The sequence below is a fragment of the Babylonia areolata genome, chromosome 20, assembly GCF_041734735.1.
Source record: "Babylonia areolata isolate BAREFJ2019XMU chromosome 20, ASM4173473v1, whole genome shotgun sequence".
Taxonomy (NCBI): domain Eukaryota; kingdom Metazoa; phylum Mollusca; class Gastropoda; order Neogastropoda; family Buccinidae; genus Babylonia; species Babylonia areolata.
Genome location: NC_134895.1, coordinates 45,901,321 through 45,918,974, shown reverse-complemented (window position 1 = coordinate 45,918,974; position 17,654 = coordinate 45,901,321). Strand labels below are relative to the sequence as shown.

The following is a 17,654-nucleotide window of genomic DNA, read 5'->3' as shown; positions in this document are numbered from 1 at the left end:
ACGGTGGGTCTGTTACACAGTGGGTCTGTTACACGGTGGGCCTGTTACATAGTGGGCCTGTTACACAGTGGGCCTGTTACATAGTGGGCCTGTTACACGGTGGGCCTGTTACATAGTGGGCCTGTTACACGGTGGGCCTGTTACACGGTGGGCCTGTTACACGGTTGGCCTGTTACACAGTGGGCCTGTTACACGGTGGGTCTGTTACACAGTGGGCCTGTTACACGGTAGGCCTGTTACATAGTGGGCCTGTTACACGGTGGGCCTTGTTACACCGTCTGCTTGAGTGTTGCGGGACGACTGACTCCCGAGTTTCGAGCGTGGCTTTGCTTTTATGATATTTATTTCTTTAAAAAAAAAAAAAAAATCAAAAAAATCTTGTACTCAGTTCAGTGTCTAGGTGTTTTTGTCTCATCTACTAAACTGGTGTCAACAAATTTGTAACGAGACGTGGAGATACCATATAAAACATCAGCTACAGCTAATAAACTGGTGTCAGCGAACTTGTAATAACACGTGGAGATAGCGAAAAAACATCAGCTGCAAACTCGCTAGTGAATACAATATTGCAAGACATTGGTCTTGAGGTTGCTCTTACTTTCTTTGTTCACGTATCTTGGTGGACGTGTTGACCTATGTACCCACTAAAAGTGGGGGAAAAAACAACAACAAAAACATCTGAAGGAAAAAGAGACTATATGTAATGGAAAAGGCGAGGCGGTGAATATGAATCCCTTTTAAAGATATGTTTGATATGTGTTGTTTTTTTCTTTCTTCTTTTAAATACAACCACCAAAAGAAAAAAAAGTTAAATGATAGTTTTAAATACTACACAATTACTATTAATATCAGTATTATTGCATGTTCGTATGTCTGCCCTCATGTTGAATTTGTGAATCCTCTAAAGTGACAACAACACCTAACAGTGGGCGGGGGATGATTAATTCTTGTTTTGTTGTCCATTGTGGGGTGTGTCGTGGTGCATTCCGCTTCCTGTGCTATTATTGGTCCAGCCTTACCAGGCCCTCATCAACTGCTTCATTTCAACAGACCCGTGAACTGAAATTACGACTGATAGGGTAAATGGCCCTCCCAGTTTACTGTGCTGCATGTGCTCAGGAAGGTGAAAACCACTGTGCGAGTCTAACGATATGTAAAGACCAATAACGCTAATCATGCAGCTTGAAATAGTGTTGTTTTTGGAGACTCACAGGGCTGGTCTTTGTAACAAACTGACGCTCCCTAAACTACATAATAATCATAAAATAAAAGAAACATGTGACAGCACACACACACACACACACACACACACACACACACACACACACACACACATATATATATATATATATATATATATATATATATATATAAAGGAGAGAGAGGGTAAAATGCTAGTTAGTATAGAAAGACTGCACCCCACCCACCCCAGCTCCCCAATACCATGATAATTGTAACTTACAAGAAACATTTGTGTCCAGCATGTATACCAGGCTAAAAGGCTAGTCGGTATACAAAGACTGCAATCGCCACCCCACCCCCCCCCTCCCGCCACACACACACCACCACCCCAATACCATGATAATTGTAACTTACAAGAAACATTTGTGTCCAGCATGTATACCAGGCTAAAAGGCTAGTCGGTATACAAAGACTGCAATCGCCACCCCCCCCCCCCCACCCCCACCCCTCCCGCCACACACACACCACCACCCCAATACCATGATAATTGTAACTTACAAGAAACATTTGTGTCCAGCATGTATACCAGGCTGAAAGGCTTGTCAGTATACAAAGACTGCACCCCATACTGTAACAATTGAATTGATACCTGCAAGAACCAGATGTGTCCAGCATACATGTATATTAAGCTAGAATGCTAGTCGGTATACAAAGACTGCTAACTCTACATTAGTATCACTTCACCCAGTCACCCCCCCACCCCCCCCCCCCCCCCCCCTGTTCAGTCCCAGAAAGGATTTCATCCCCTCTCTTTCTCATATCGATCAGCGCCGCGCGAAGCAATGTCACCACCATGATGGCTGCGTGCCCTTTGGAACTTCTTCTTCGATTTTATTTCTGCTCATGTGTCGTACTTTTCTTCGTAGGGGTGGGTGTATCGTGGATCACCCGTGGAGGCTTTGGCCCTGCATGAGCTTCCATCTTGTCTTTGCTGTACGAAAGGCCTAAGTGTGACTCAAAATGGAAAACTTAAATAAACCAGTAGTCAGTGAGAACCATTGATAATGATGGTGAAATGAGGTGTGGTGTAAGATCATAATTATCTTAACTAGATGTTGCTACATCGTGAATGACAGCATGATTATTATAAGGTTGTTGACGAAGCCCAGAGAGAGAGACAGAGAGAGAGAGAGAGAGATGGTGTGTGGTAGTCTTTGGGGTGTAAAATGCTAATGACAAGAATTGATCATCGTTTGTTGGAACGAAATGGTGAACCAGCGTTACCCGAACACTCTTCGTTTTTCGTATATCAGTGAATCGAATGAGGCAGCTCCTGTGGTTTTCCAGGCAATGAAATCGTTCACCGATATCAGACAGTTTCGATCAGTTTCTCAAGGAGGCTCCCGCTCTCGCCCTTTCTCCCAAGTTTGACTGGGAAATCAAACTGAGCGTCTAGTCTTTCGGATGAGACGATAAACCGAGGTCCCGTGTGCAGCACACACTTGGCGCACTGAGCTCATGGCAACGAGAGTGTTGTCCTCTGGCAAAATTCTGTGGAATGAATCTACTCTGATAGGTACACAACTATATAAGCATGCACTCAAAGCCTGACAAGCGCGTTGGGTTATGCTGCTGTCAGGCATCTGCCAAGCAGATGTGGTATGGCGTATATGGATTTGTCCGAATGCAGTGACGCCTCCTTGAGAAACTGAAACTGAAACTCAAGGAGGCGTCACTGCGTTCGTATAAATCCATACATGCGTACGCTACACCACATCCGCAAGGCAGGTGCTCGACCAACAGCATAACGAACTTTCGAATGTTTGCCAGTAATATATATATTTGTATACATATTAGAGTGGGTTTCTTCTACAGAATTTCAGTGCACCAAGTGCGTGCTGCACACAGGACCTCGGGTTTTCGACTCACCCGAATGACAAGACGCTGTTTGATTTTCCAAACTTGGGAGAGAGGGTGGGAGCGGGAATAATCTTCTTCCTCCTCGTTCGCCTCCCATTAGATAAGCAGCCCAGTGTCCTCGATGAAGGCTGCCGTCCGTCGCAGCTCCTCCAGGGTGCCGTACAGTTTGGCTTCCACTGCTGTCGGTGTTGGCCAGTACTTCCTCCTGGATGCTGCATGCGTCCTACAGTTTTGAAGGATGTGGTCGGTTGTCATTGGTCCCTCACCACAAGGGCACTCTCCACTCTGTCCAATGCCAAATTTTGTGTGCATGTGGTGGAGTAGGCGGTTGTGTCCAGTCCTCAGGCGGCAGATCTTGACCTGTTCCCGTCGTTCCAGCAAATGGTATCTGTCTTCTGGGTTATATTTGGGGTGCTGGAGGCGCCACTTTATTTCTTGCTGTGCCTTGATGATTGTCTTGATTTCATCGTACGACACCAGTTTGTTTGCCTGCTCCTTCTGTGCACCGTCTTTTGCCAGTATGTCCGCTTTTTCGTTGCCTTTGATGCCACAGTGTGCTGGTACCCATTGTATCACCAAGAATCGAAAATCGAACCAAGACACTTACGGACACTGTATCGGCAGATAGTGTCTAAACCATTCAGCCAACTTTCTCGGAGTACGCTATACTGAGTATCGTCGGGCAAACTAAATTCGAAATTCCCCAGACACTTACGGACACTGTATCGGCATTTAGTGTCTAAACCATTCTGCCAAATTTCTCGGAGAACGCTTTACTGAGTATCGTCGGGCAAACTAAATTCGAAATGCCAGGAATGTGATGGGTTTTTTTCTTGTCTTGTTGTTGTTGGTTGGTTGGTTGGTTGGTTGTTTTGGTTTGTTTTTCTTGTTGATATCAACGATTTTTTTTCTGATTTTATGTGAATATCAGTTACATTGGACAAAAATTGGTTGTTTTTTGTGCTTTTTTGTTTTTATGTTTTATAGCTTTTTAAAGCGTTTTTTTTTCTAATGATAGGTAGCATTTGTGAATCTAATTAACTGTAAAATTAATATCGTATATAGTATAGTATGTGCCTTCATCCCCATTGGGAATTTTGTGGATGAATGAATGGTCTGTTGGGAGCATAAAGTGAAAAAAAAATTCATCTGCACTGGCCTTCAGTCGGCTTATTGTCTCACCCGGTTTTGTTCTCCGCTGGGATTGCTTCTGGGTTTTATTGGATTTGATTTTAATTGATATAGATACTTGGTTTAAACAGTATTTTATATGGAACATGTCACAATACAACACAAATATCGATGAACAGGACAACAAGAAAATCTTATATAAAGTCCTATCCTACCAGATGTACATACTGAATATGTGACGGATGTCATCATAACTAGAAGACGTGAACATACATGAGTTTTGAACAAAACTAAGCTGAGATATAAATAAAGTGAAGAAAATGAATAAAAACAAAACAAAACAAAAAAACGAGTGGTGGAGGACGAAGTCAATCGAGAGAGAACGAGAAGCATCAACTCTGATACTTCTGATAGCACCTATCCTCGGTCTGGGACTGAGTGCTTTACAAACACGGGGTCATTTTGCACAACAGGCTGCCTTCCTGCGAAGGGCCGACTAATGGCTACCTTTGGGCGCTCGTCATTCGTTTCCTGTGTCAATCAATCAGATTTCAGGCACGCATACACGTACACACTCAGACAGACATAAAAAAAAAAATTACGTGCATGACCGTTTTGTTTATTTACCCCGCCATGTAGGCAGCCACACTCCATGTTCATACTCACTCTGCTTCTTTGTGTCTAAAACGGCATCAAACGCATCCCTGTAGTATTTCTATGGTTAAAGTGACTGGTTTTATATATCATTATTTGATTTTAATTGTTGTAGTTGATGCTTTGTTTTCTTTGGTCATGTCTTCTTCATGCGTTGTTAAATCACAGCGGCACTGAATCCTACACCAGCAGTGGATTTGATAGGCTTGATGCATCAATAATGGACTCGACTGTGACTGCCAGCCAGCCGGGCTGCTGGTACAGCGAACGGAAAGACTAGCGCTTTGCATGCACACACGATTTCCAATTGGATTTATGAAGATGCATTGCATTGTATCACATTGTATTGCATCGTATCGTATTGCATTGCATTGCATTGTATCGTATCGTATCGTATAGCATTGCATTGCATTACATTACATTGTATCGTATAGCATTCCATTCCATTAGATTACATTATATTGTATTCTGTTATATTGTAGCGTATCGTATTGCATGGCATTCCATTATATTACAGTACATTGTATTGTATTGCATCGTATCTATCGTATTGTATTGCATTGCATTACATTGTATTACATTACAATACATTGCATTGCATTATATTGTATTGTATTGTGTCGTATCTATCGTATAGTATTCCATTCCATAGCATTACATTTTATTATATTGTATCGTATTGCATTGCATTGCATTGCGTTACATTATATTATAATACATTGTATTGCTTTCAATTACATTTTATTGTATTGTATCGTACCTATCGTATCGTATTGTATTGTATCCCTCAATTTCAGAGCGCTGTTTTTTTGTTTATTTGTTGTTGTTTTTGGTTGTTGTTTTTTTGTTCGTTTTTCTTGTTGTTGTTGTTGTTTTGTTTTTTTGTTTTTTGTTGTTGTTCTTTTTGGCAAAAGGTGTGTGGGCGGAGGAGAGGGAAGGGGGGGGGGAGTGAGGGGGCGGGGTCTTCACAGAGCGCAAACACTGGCACAAGTATTTCGTCTGTAGGGTCACGCATCGCCTAATCCTCAGACCTTGGCTGACGTGTGATAATATATATCATTACAGATACTGCACCGGGAGGGAGGGAGGGAGTGAGGGCCGCCTGTCGTCTTATCGTGGAAAAAGTGTGGCGCTGCGCCGGCTGCCAAAAAGGGAGGGTGGGTGGTTGTGGTGGTGGTGGTGGTTCTGTGTGTGTGTGTGTGTGTGTGTGTGTGTGTGTGTGTGTGTGTGTGTGTGTGTGTGTGTGTGTGTGTGTAAATGAAAGAGAGAGAGAGAGAATGTGTGTGTGCGTGAAAATGAGAGATGGTGTGTGTGTGTGTGTGTTTGTGTGTGTGTGTGTGTGTGTGTAAATGAAAGAGAGAGAGAGAGAGAATGTGTGTGTGCGTGAAAATGAGAGATGGTGTGTGTGTGTGTGTGTGTATGCGTGTATGTGTGTGTATGTGTGTGTGTATGTGTGTGTGTATGTATGTGTGTGTGTGTGTGTGTGTTGAGAGGAGAGTTGTGTTAGTGTGTGTGTGTTAGTGTGTGTGTGTATGTGTGTGCGTTGTGTGTGTGTGTGTGTGTGTGTGTGTGTGTGTCGGGGTGTGTTTTGGATTGCTGCCACCTCACCAGGACGTGGAGAATGGGTCAGGGACATCAGCTCTACAGGTGTGTAGGGAAAAGTATCGACCTAATCAGGTACTTGGTACTTGAGGGGATTCGTTCTTTTCTTTCTTTCTTTTTTATTTATTTATTTTTTTAATACTTTTTTCTTTTTTGTCTCTTCTTATTTGGTGGAGGTGGCGGTGGTGGTTGTGGTTGTGTGTGTGTTTGTGTGTGTGTGTTGAGGGTTGTGTGTGTGTGTGTGTTGAGGGTTGTGTGTGTGTGTGTGTGCGTTGAGGGTTGTGTGTATGTGTGTGTGTGTGTTGAGGGTTGTGTGTGTGTGTGTGTGTGTGTGTTGAGGGTTGTGTGTGTGTGTGTGTGTGTTGAGGGGTGTGTGTATGTGTGTTGAGGGTTGTGTGTATGTGTGTGTGTGTGTGTTGAGGGTTGTGTGTGTGTGTGTGTGTGTCGGGGTGTGTTTTGGATTGCTGCCACCTCACCAGGACGTGGAGAGTGGGTCAGGGACATCAGCTCTGTGTGAGGGTGAAGGGTGGGAGGTCGGGGAAGGTGAGGGGTGGGGGTGGGGGTGGGGGGGGGCTCGTGGGGGTGGTGGAGAGAGAGAGAGAGCGGATCGGTGGTCTCTTTCTCTCTTGTTGTGTGGGGGGTGGGGGTGGTTTAGGTGTTGTATCACACAGCTCGCACGAAGAAATGAGCCTGTTGAAACACTTCTGGTGATTTGTCTCGAGTGTATTTTCGTATGCGTTCATAATCTCAAAGAAATCTGCATTATCAATTCATTGAGGGGTGATGCCTCTTCCCTGTGTGTGTGTGTGTGTGTTGGAAGTGAAATGTTTATGCGCGTACATTCACAGACACACGCGTTCATTCATACACACACACACACACACATATATATATATATATATATATATATATATATATATATATATGTCTTTTATGTGTGTGTGGCAGTGGCAGTTGATCGGTGTTTCTACAGAGGCATTTAACTGGGGGAAAAGAAACTGGCACGTTGCTGCCAGATCATCAGAATAACCGAAATAAAATGAATGATTATAAAGGTTAAAAAAAAAAACAACAACAACAAAACAAACAAGAAAAACACAGTCATATAACCAGGACCTCAACCACCCCCACCACCCCACCCCCAACTTCCTCCCTCTCGAGACAACCAAGGACTCAGGCTTCAGAACGCCCAGACCCGATCTCCAACCCGGAGAGACATGGGCCGGACCCCTTCTCACACCCCTGGAACACCGCAAACCTTCACCGAGCTGAGTCCAGAGACCTGAGCCGTGACCAGCAGATATATATATATATATATATATGGCTTTGAGGGCGTCAGGCAATAGGCTGCAAAAACTCAGATCTGCTGCAGCCGTAGCAATATTCTGAATGAGCAAAAAAAAAAAAAAAAAAAAAAAAAAAATCACATACAGTTTTGAATACAATCTTTTCAGCGACGGATTATAGATTAATAGATGTTAGGTTGTTGGGCTCTTTTGTTTTTGATATATATATATATATATATATATATATATATGTACACATACACATATACCCAAAGGATTTTAGTTGTCTGTTAATTATTAATTGGTTCTACTTGAACAACCTGTGATCATTTCAAAGCACCTTTTTTTTCTCTTTTTTGGTCCTCTTTCTTCTTCTTCTTTTCTTTTTTTTTTTTCCTTTGTGGAGCTTCCATCCTCCTCTCCCCCTCCCCCTCCTCCACCCCCACCCCCATCTTTCCTTTTCTCCTGCCACAGTTTCATGTTAACCTTTCATGCATCACTTTCGCCTACACACACCTAAAGTAATCACTTTCTTTCAATTTATTTTTTTTTCACTATCGTCTGGCGCAGCATTAATTATTGTCCCAGTTTGTATCGGGGCGTGCACTTTAAAGTGCCGTTCGATGATTGTATAGATTTGCCAGGGTTTTGGATGTTCTCGTGTTCTGCTGTGTGCATTGTGAACATGTAGGGCAAGTGATTACATCTGTCTGGGTTCAGTATTGCTCTAGTGGAGGCCAAAAGAAGCGCTTTAAAGACACTCTGAAAGCTTCTCTGAAGGTCTTCAACACCAGCCACGACACATGGGAGCTGAATGCAATGGACAGACCAAATTGGCGTTCAGCTGTCCACAAAGGCGCCAAATGCTGTGAGGCCAACAGAATCGCTGCAGCAGAGCAACGCAGACAGGGCAGGAGAAGCAGGGCCAGCAAGTCCCCGACAGCCGCCACCATCCCCTGTCCACACTGCGTCAGAACCTTCCGGGCGCGAATTGGCCTGACCAGCCATCTGCGCACCCACAGAGCCCAACCCACCCACCCCCAGGATGACTAGATGGTCCTCGTCGATCCCGACGGACGAACCACACAGTGTGAGCTGTTGTGTTTAGAGATGTATCTGTCTCCTTCCAGTCCCCTCTTTCCTTTTCCTCTCTCTTAACCCTTTCACCGCCAAGCTCGCATTCATGCACAGGCGAGGTAGAGGACCCATGTCACTAAAGGGTGACCAGATCATGGGTCTGTTATCCATGAACCTACTGCTCTTAATGTTCGGTGGTAGAATAGGCCATATTTTCTACACATCACAGGGGGGAGTCCCCAGCCATTCTTAGACATCATATTTTCTGTGTTCATAGCACAAGTGAATTATGTACTTAATTGACTGGCGTTGAAAGGGTTAATATGTGCCTGACTCGTTCATTTGGTCCTTTCTGTCTTTATGTTCTTGTCTGTGGTAAATCTTATCAGCAGCAGTGAAATGCGAGGTTTTACAACTTTGTGCAATCCTTTTTTTCCTCTCTCTTTCTTCTTCCTCTTCTTCTTGTTCTTGTTCTTGTTCGTCTATCATGATCCTGGTTTGTTTGTTGTTTTTTTTAACTTGCGTGGAATTGCTGCATTGACTCTTTTTTCTGTCTGCATGTAACACACACACACACACACACACACACACACACACACTGCACACACACATACATGTTCTCTGTTACTCTATTTCTCACACAAACATTCACGCACGTACGCACAAGCACACAACGCCCCCCCCCCCCCCACACACACACACACAACCCCCTACGCACCCCCCCTCCCCCGCCTACACATATATTCACATGCACATTTTGTATTTTTCACACACACACACACACACACACACACACACACACTCATACACACACATGCGCGCACACGTTCACTCACACACACACACACACACACACACACACACACACACACACACACACACACACACACATTCTGACTCTGCTTCTCTCACGAACATGCACGAACACGCACACGCACACAACGCCCACCCAAGCATATTCACATGTACATTTTATATTTTTCACACACACACACACACACACACACACACACACACACACACACACACACACACGCAAGCTCTTCTTTTTTCTTTCTTTTTTTTTAAATGCAAACCCATCTTTCTTTCTTTTCCTTTTTTTCCCCATTTCCCCCCACTCTTGTTTGTTTTAAAGCTTAAAGAAACGGGGTGAATGAAAAATGGGTCTTGTCAGCACTCTCCGTGCAGAGCACCAAGGAGCCTTCAAGTCACTGAGACTGCTGTCTGCAGTACTCCCCCTCCCCTGGCCCTCTCACCTGGCGTGGGGATTATCTTTCCTCTCGGAGGAAAAGGTGAGTTTCAGGTTTCAGTTTTTGTTTCTCAAGGAGGCGTTGAGTCACTTGCGTTCGGACAAATCCTTACACGCTACACCACATCTGCCAGGTAGATGCCTGACCAGGAGCATGACCCAACGCTTGTCAGGCCTTGGGTGGGGGTGCTTATGTGTTTGTGTACCTATCGGGGTGGAGTTCTTTCGATATAATATTGCCAAAGGTTAACACTCTCGTTGTCATGGGGATTTCTTTTTTTTTTCAGTGCCCTAAGTGCATGCTGCACACAGGACCTCGGTTTATCGTCTCATCCGAATGACCAGACGCTCAGGTTGATTTTTCCAGTCAAACTTGGGAGAAAGGGCGAGAGCAGGGTTTCGAACCCACACCTTCGCGGACTCTCTGTATTGGCAGCTGAGCGTCTTAACCATTCTGCCAAAGGTGGAAGGAGACAGAATGTCCTGAGGGTCTGGGTTCGATTCCCCGCTCTCGCCCTTTCTTCACGTTTGGACAGGAACAATCGAACTGTCTTCATTTTAACGTCTTTCCACTTTCAATGATAATCATTAGAAACTGAGTGTCTACCGTTTGGATGAGATGAGAAACCGTGGTCCCGTGTGCAGCACATACTTAGCGCGCTGGATAAAGAACCTATGGCAAAAACTCATGTCTGGCAAAAAAAAAGGATGTTTGAAAAAAGGCACACTCTGATAGGGACACAAGTATACGTGCATGTACTCAAGGCCTAGCTAAGCACGTTGGGATTATGCTGCTGGTCAGGCATCTGCTTTGCAGATGTGGTGTAGCGCATATGGCTTTGTCCGAACGCAGTGACGCCTCCTTCAGAAACTGAAACAAAAACTCGCTTTATTGTTAAATGACATTGGAAACTGCGCGTCTGGTCGTTCGGATGAGACGAGAAACCGTGCTTCGTGTGCAGCACACACTTCGCGCACTGAGGAAAAAAAAAAGAACCCATGGCAACAAAAATTGTTGCCCTATGACAAAACAAAAATATGTTGAAAAACAATCCACTCTGATGTGGGGGGGGGGAGGGGGGAGGGGGGGGGGGCCGTGGGGGGGGGGGGGGGGGACACACGTATACCTGCATGCATTCAAGGCCTGACAAAACGCGTTGAGTTATGCTGCTGTTGGGCATCTGCTTAGCAGATGTGGTGCAGTGTGTGTTATGGAGAAGTCTCAGCGCAGCGACGCCTCCTTGAGAAACTGAAACTGGGCTCCTTCTGAACTGTGTGATCACACCACGCCATTTAGTTTGTTGCTTCGTCCTCACGTGATTCAGTCAACTACTTGGATCGTTCTCACTGTCGGTAACTTTTTCTCCTTCATCTTCGTTTTGTTGGTCTTCTTTCTGCTTCTTCTCCTCCTCCTCCTCCTCCTCCTCCTCCTCCTTCTTCTTCTTCTACTCATCCTCCTCCTCCTTCCTCCTCCCTTTCTTCTTTTTCTTCTTCTTCCCCCTCCTCCTTCCCCTCCTCCTCTACCTTCTCCCCCTTCTTCTTCTTCGCCTCCTCCTCCTCCTTCTTCTTCTTCTTCCCCCCCTCCTCCTCCTTCTTCTTCTTTCCCTTCTTTTTCCTCTTCCTCTTCCCCCTCCTCCTCCTCCCCCTCCTCCTCCTCCCCCTTCATCTTCCTCTTCTCCTCCTCTTCATATTCTCCCTGAAACACTTTGCTTGTACATGTATCCGTTTTTTGTTGTTGTTGTTGTCTGTTGATACCCTCGTCAATGTCCCACCACTTGATTATGATTAGATGCGGTGACAGTCTGAAATCAGACGAAGGGAATATTTGGAAAGTGGCCGGTTTCTTATCATGTTCTACGTGTAGGTATATTATGGAGGCATTGTAGTGATATCAGACCAGAACAGAAATCCTCAGTGTCATGATAAAAATTAAAGAAAGAAAAAAAAATAAAAGAGTCAGCTAACCAAACACTGTTATAAGTGTACATATGTATGTGCGTAGGTTCACGTCGGGTACGTTCAGGATGCAGACGATTTCTGTACAGTACTTCACCGTGCTGGATTTTCCCTGCAGCAGCAAGTTTTGAAACAGGTGGGAGCATCGACTTGCGTGCATACTCGACAGTACGGAATTCCGTAATCCACGGATCAACTGCGGTCTCTAGAATTCGCGGAGCGGGAGGGACGGGTGAGTCTCAGTGGGTCGATTCCGGTAAACCAGGGAAAAGTCAGAGACCATGGGTATATACCTTACCTTATACCCTATTGTTGCTTAACTGCAAAACTTCTGTAAGTTAACGAGGGTGGAAAATCACTGAGAAGGTTGAAGGCTCTCTCTCTCTCTCTCTCTCTCTCTCTCTCTCTCTCTCTCTCACGCACGCACACACACACACATACACGCGCATACACACACTCAAACACACAAGCGTGCGTGTAGTACACTCACATACACACGCATACACTCATATACTCATATGCACACGCACACACACACACACACACACACACACACACACACACGTTCTCTCTCTCTCTCTCTCTCTCGCTCTCTCTCTCTCTCATACACTCATGCGCGTGCGTACACTCACACACACACACACACACACACGAGTGCGCGCACGCACGCAATGGTAGCCGCAGTGAAAATTGTGAACTTTTGGTTAAATGTCCTGTCAAGGGCGTAAGGAAAGGAAAAGGGCCACCGAAAGAGCATTCTGTTGTGTTCTTACGGTAATTGCACACACACTTCAAACCCAACTTTCAGACCCCACTTACAAAGACCTCTGCTCTAAGCGAGAGGAACGGAATCGTATTGTATTACATTTGTCATAACAAGAGTTCTTTCCATGTGTGTGTGTGTGTGTGTGTGTGTGTGTGTGTGTGTGTGTGTGTGTGTGTGTGGAATTCGGGCTGCTGTTCCGATGAAGGGAGAGGAGAAACACCTCTCTACCTACACTGCAGCTCCACCGTTTTTATTCCAGTGTCTGCTAGTGTGTTCGTTTCCTTCTCTCTGTGCAATATTCTACCTGGGCCCTCCCCTCAAAGACAGGGATTCTCCCCCCCCCCCCCCCCCCCCTCAAAGACAGGGATTCTCTCTTCCACCCCACCCACCCCTCAAAGACAGGGATTCTCTCTCCCCCTCCCCCCCAAACTCAGGGATTCCCCCCCCCCCCAAGACAGGGATTCTCTCCCCCCCCCCCCAAGACAGGGATTCTCTCTTTCCCCCCCCCCCCCCCCACAAAGACAGGGATTCTCCCCCCCTCAAAGACAGGGATTCTCCCCCCCTCAAAGACAGGGATTCTCTCTTCTCTCCAGAAGACACGGATTCTCTCCCCCCCCCCCCCCAAAGACAGGGATTCTCCCCCCCCCAAGACAGAGATTTCTCTTTCCCCCCCACCCCCCCCAAGACAGGGATTCTCTCTTTCTCCCCCCACCCCCAAAAAACAGGGATTTCCCCCCCCCCCCCCTCAAAGACAGGATTCTCTCTCCCGCACCCCCCAAGACAGGGATTCTTTCCCGCCACCCCCCTAAGACAGGGATTCTCTCTTCCCCCGACCCCCGTCAAAGACAGGGATTCTCTCTCGACCCCTCAAAGACAGGGATTCTCTCTTCCCACCAGGGATTCTCTCTTCCCACCCCCTCAAAGACAGGGATTCTCTCTTCCCACCCCTCAAAGACAGGGATTCTCTCTTCTCCCCCCCTCAAAGACAGGGATTCTCTCCCCCCCCCCCCTCAAAGACAGGGATTCTCTCTTTCTCCCCCCCCTGAAAGACAGGGATTCTCTCTTCCCCCCCCCCCTGAAAGACAGGGATTCTCTCCCCCCCCCCTCAAAGACAGGGATTCTCTCCCCCCCCTCAAAGACAGCGATTCTCTCCCCCCCCCCCCTCAAAGACAGGGATTCTCTCTTCCCCCCTCCCCCCCTCAAAGACAGGGATTCTCTCTTCCCCCCCTCCCCTCAAAGACAGGGATTCTCTCTTCCACCCCCCCTCAAAGACAGGATTCTCTCCCCCCCCACCCAAGACAGGGATTCTCTCTCCCCCCCCCCCAAGACAGGGATTCTCTCTCTCCCCCCCCCCTCAAAGACAGGGATTCTCTCTCCCCCCCCCCCCCTCAAAGACAGGGATTCTCTCTTCCCCCCCCCCTCAAAGACAGGGATTCTCTCTTTCTCCCCCCTGAAAGACAGGGATTCTCTCCCCCCCCCCCTCAAAGACAGGGATTCTCTCTTCCCCCCCCCCCTCAAAGACAGGGATTCTCTCTTCCCCCCTCCCCTCAAAGACAGGGATTCTCTCTTCCCCCCTCTCCTCAAAGACAGGGATTCTCTCTTCCCCCCCCCCCCTCAAAGACAGGAATTCTCTCTTCCCCCCTCCCCTCAAAGACAGGGATTCTCTCTCCCCCCCCTCCCCTCAAAGACAGGGATTCTCTCTTTCCCCCCCCCCCCCCCCCTCAAAGACAGGGATTCTCTCTTCCCCCCCCCCCCCTCAAAGACAGGGATTCTCTCCCCCCCCACCCGACAAGGATTCATTCTTCCCCCCCCTCAAAGACAGGGATTCTCTCCCCCCCCCCCACCCCCCCCAAGACAGGGATTCTCTCCCCCCCCCAAGACAGGGATTCTCTTCCCCCCCCCCCTCAAAGGCAGGGATTCTCTCTTCCCCCCCCTCCCCCCCCAAGACAGGGATTCTCTCTTTCCCTCTCCCCAAGACAGGGATTCTCTCTTCCCCCCTCCCCCCCCTCAAAGACAGGGATTCTCTCTTCCCCCCCCTCCCCTCAAAGACAGGGATTCTCTCTTCCACCCCCCCTCAAAGACAGGGATTCTCTCCCCCCCCACCCAAGACAGGGATTCTCTCTTCCCCCCCCCCCCCAAGACAGGGATTCTCTCTCCCCCCCCCCCCTCAAAGACAGGGATTCTCTCTTCCCCCCCCCTCAAAGACAGGGATTCTCTCTTCCCCCCCCCTCAAAGACAGGGATTCTCTCCCGCCCCCCCTCAAAGACAGGGATTCTCTCTTCCCCCCCCCCTCAAAGACAGGGGTTCTCTCTTCCCCCCTCCCCTCAAAGACAGGGATTCTCTCTTCCCCCCTCCCCTCAAAGACAGGGATTCTCTCTCCCCCCCCCCCCCTCAAAGACAGGAATTCTCTCTTCCCCCCTCCCCTCAAAGACAGGGATTCTCTCTCCCCCCCCTCCCCTCAAAGACAGGGATTCTCTCTTCCCCCCCCCCCCCCCTCAAAGACAGGGATTCTCTCTCCCCCCCCCCCCCCCCTCAAAGACAGGGATTCTCTCCCCCCCACCCAAGACAAGGATTCATTCTTCCCCCCCCTCAAAGACAGGGATTCTCTCCCCCCCCACCCCCCCCCCAAGACAGGGATTCTCTCCCCCCCCCCAAGACAGGGATTCTCTCCCCCCCCCCCTCAAAGGCAGGGATTCTCTCTTCCCCCCCCCTCCCCCCCCCAAGACAGGGATTCTCTCTTTCCCTCTCCCCAAGACAGGGATTCTCTCCCCCCCCACCCACCCCAAGACAGGGATTCTCTCTCCCCCGCCCCCCAAAGACAGGGATTCTCCCCTCCCCCTCACCGACAGGGATTTTCTATTCCCCCCACGCCACCCCTCCCTTTTTGTTTCTTTCTTTTATTTTTTCTGTTTTTTTCATTTCACGGTAGTTGAGGTGTACTTTGTTTTCGTATGGTGTTTCCTCTGTCCTCGTCAATATTTGTAGGTTTATTCATTTAATTTGTTCATAGACCGCACATTTGTGCATTCTTGATTAAATTTTTCTCTGCCCCCCCCCCCCACCCCCACTCTCTCTCTCTCTCTGTCTATCTATCTATCTATCTCTATCTCTGTCTCTCTCTCTCTTGTTTATTGTGCGTTTGACTGTATTTGAATGCCATGTATGTATTTCTGTAACCTTTTGTTTTCTTGCGAATATTTTGATTGCACTTCTCTTTGCCCTGAAGGCTGGATGTAAAAAAAGGCATATGCATACTTATTCCACTTCCTTCATTAAAAAAAAGATTCGTTCGTTCATTCTCTCTCTCTCTCTCTCTCTCTCTCTCTCTCTCTCTCTCTGTTTAATTTTCAAGTATAAATATAGTCTGAGGCGACTCTTATGATCGACTGGACTATAGAATAATTAAATTGATCCAACAGAGAAGCGTTTTTTTTCACAGAAAGAACACTACTTTGAAAAGTGCTCATGCTGAGCAACGTATGCTAAGGATGGATCATTTTCCGTTTCACATACCGAGCAAACTATGCAGTGATGTAGAACGTGTTATTGCACACCTGTTTGATACATCATTCAAAAAGCTGAAAAGCAGCAGCAGCAGCAACAACAACAACAACAGCAACAACAAAAATCGGGCAAGATATTGAAACTTATTACAAAAGCACATACAGTGCACGTCACTTTGGTTAATGGCATAGGTCATAAAGCACGGCACAGGACAGTACAATACAGCACAGGACAGGACAGCACAGTGCAGCACAGGACAGGACAGTGCAGCACAGTACAATACAGCACAGGACAGCACAGTGCAGCACAGTACAATACAGCGCAGTGCAGCACAGTACAATACAGCACAGCACAGTGCAGCACAGTACAATACAGCGCAGTGCAGCACAGTACAATACAGCGCAGTACAGCACAGTACAATACAGCACAGTGCAGCACAGTACAATACAGCACAGTGCAGCACAGTACAATACAGCACAGCACAGTGCAGCACAGTACAATACAGCGCAGTACAATACAGCGCAGTGCAGCACAGTACAATACAGCGCAGTGCAGCACAGGACAGGACAGCACAGTGCAGCAGAATACAATACAGCACAGTACAGTACAGCACAGGACAGTGCAGCACAGTACAATACAGCACAGGACAGGACAGTGCAGCACAGCACAGGACAGCACAGTGCAGCACAGTACAATACAGGACAGGACAGTGCAGCACAGTACAATACAGCACATGACAGTACAATACAGCGCAGTGCAGCACAGTACAATACAGCACAGGACAGGACAGTGCAGCACAGCACAGGACAGGACAGCACAGTGCAGCACAGTACAATACAGGACAGGACAGTGCAGCACAGTACAATACAGCACAGGACAGGACAGCACAGTGCAGCACAGTACAATACAGCGCAGTACAGCACAGTGCAGCACAGTACAATACAGCGCAGTACAGCACAGCACAGGACAGTACAATACAGCACAGGACAGGACAGGACAGTGCAGCACAGGACAGGACAGCACAGTGCAGCACAGTACAATACAGCACAGTGCAGCACAGTACAATACAGCGCAGTACAGCACAGTGTAGCACAGTACAATACAGCACAGTGCAGCACAGTACAATACAGTACAATACAGCACAGTGCAGCACAGTACAATACAGCGCAGTGCAGCACAGTACAATACAGGACAGGACAGTACAATACAGCACAGTGCAGCACAATACAATACAGCGCAGTACAGCACAGTACAGGACAGGACAGCACAGTGCAGCACAGTACAATACAGGACAGGACAGCACAGTGCAGCACAATACAATACAGCG

General features: G+C 47.3%; 1 protein-coding gene across 1 annotated transcript; it reads left to right on the top strand.

Annotated features, from left to right (window-relative positions):
- Positions 1-10,012: 10,012 nt before the first annotated feature.
- LOC143294625 (uncharacterized) lies at positions 10,013-14,982 on the top strand (the record flags this gene model as incomplete). The annotated part of the gene is made up of 5 exons (XM_076606002.1): positions 10,013-10,144; positions 12,104-12,114; positions 14,254-14,326; positions 14,668-14,733; positions 14,908-14,982. Coding segments are annotated over exons 1-5 (357 nt in total), but the record flags the coding sequence as incomplete, so codon positions are not given.
- Positions 14,983-17,654: the final 2,672 nt, after the last annotated feature.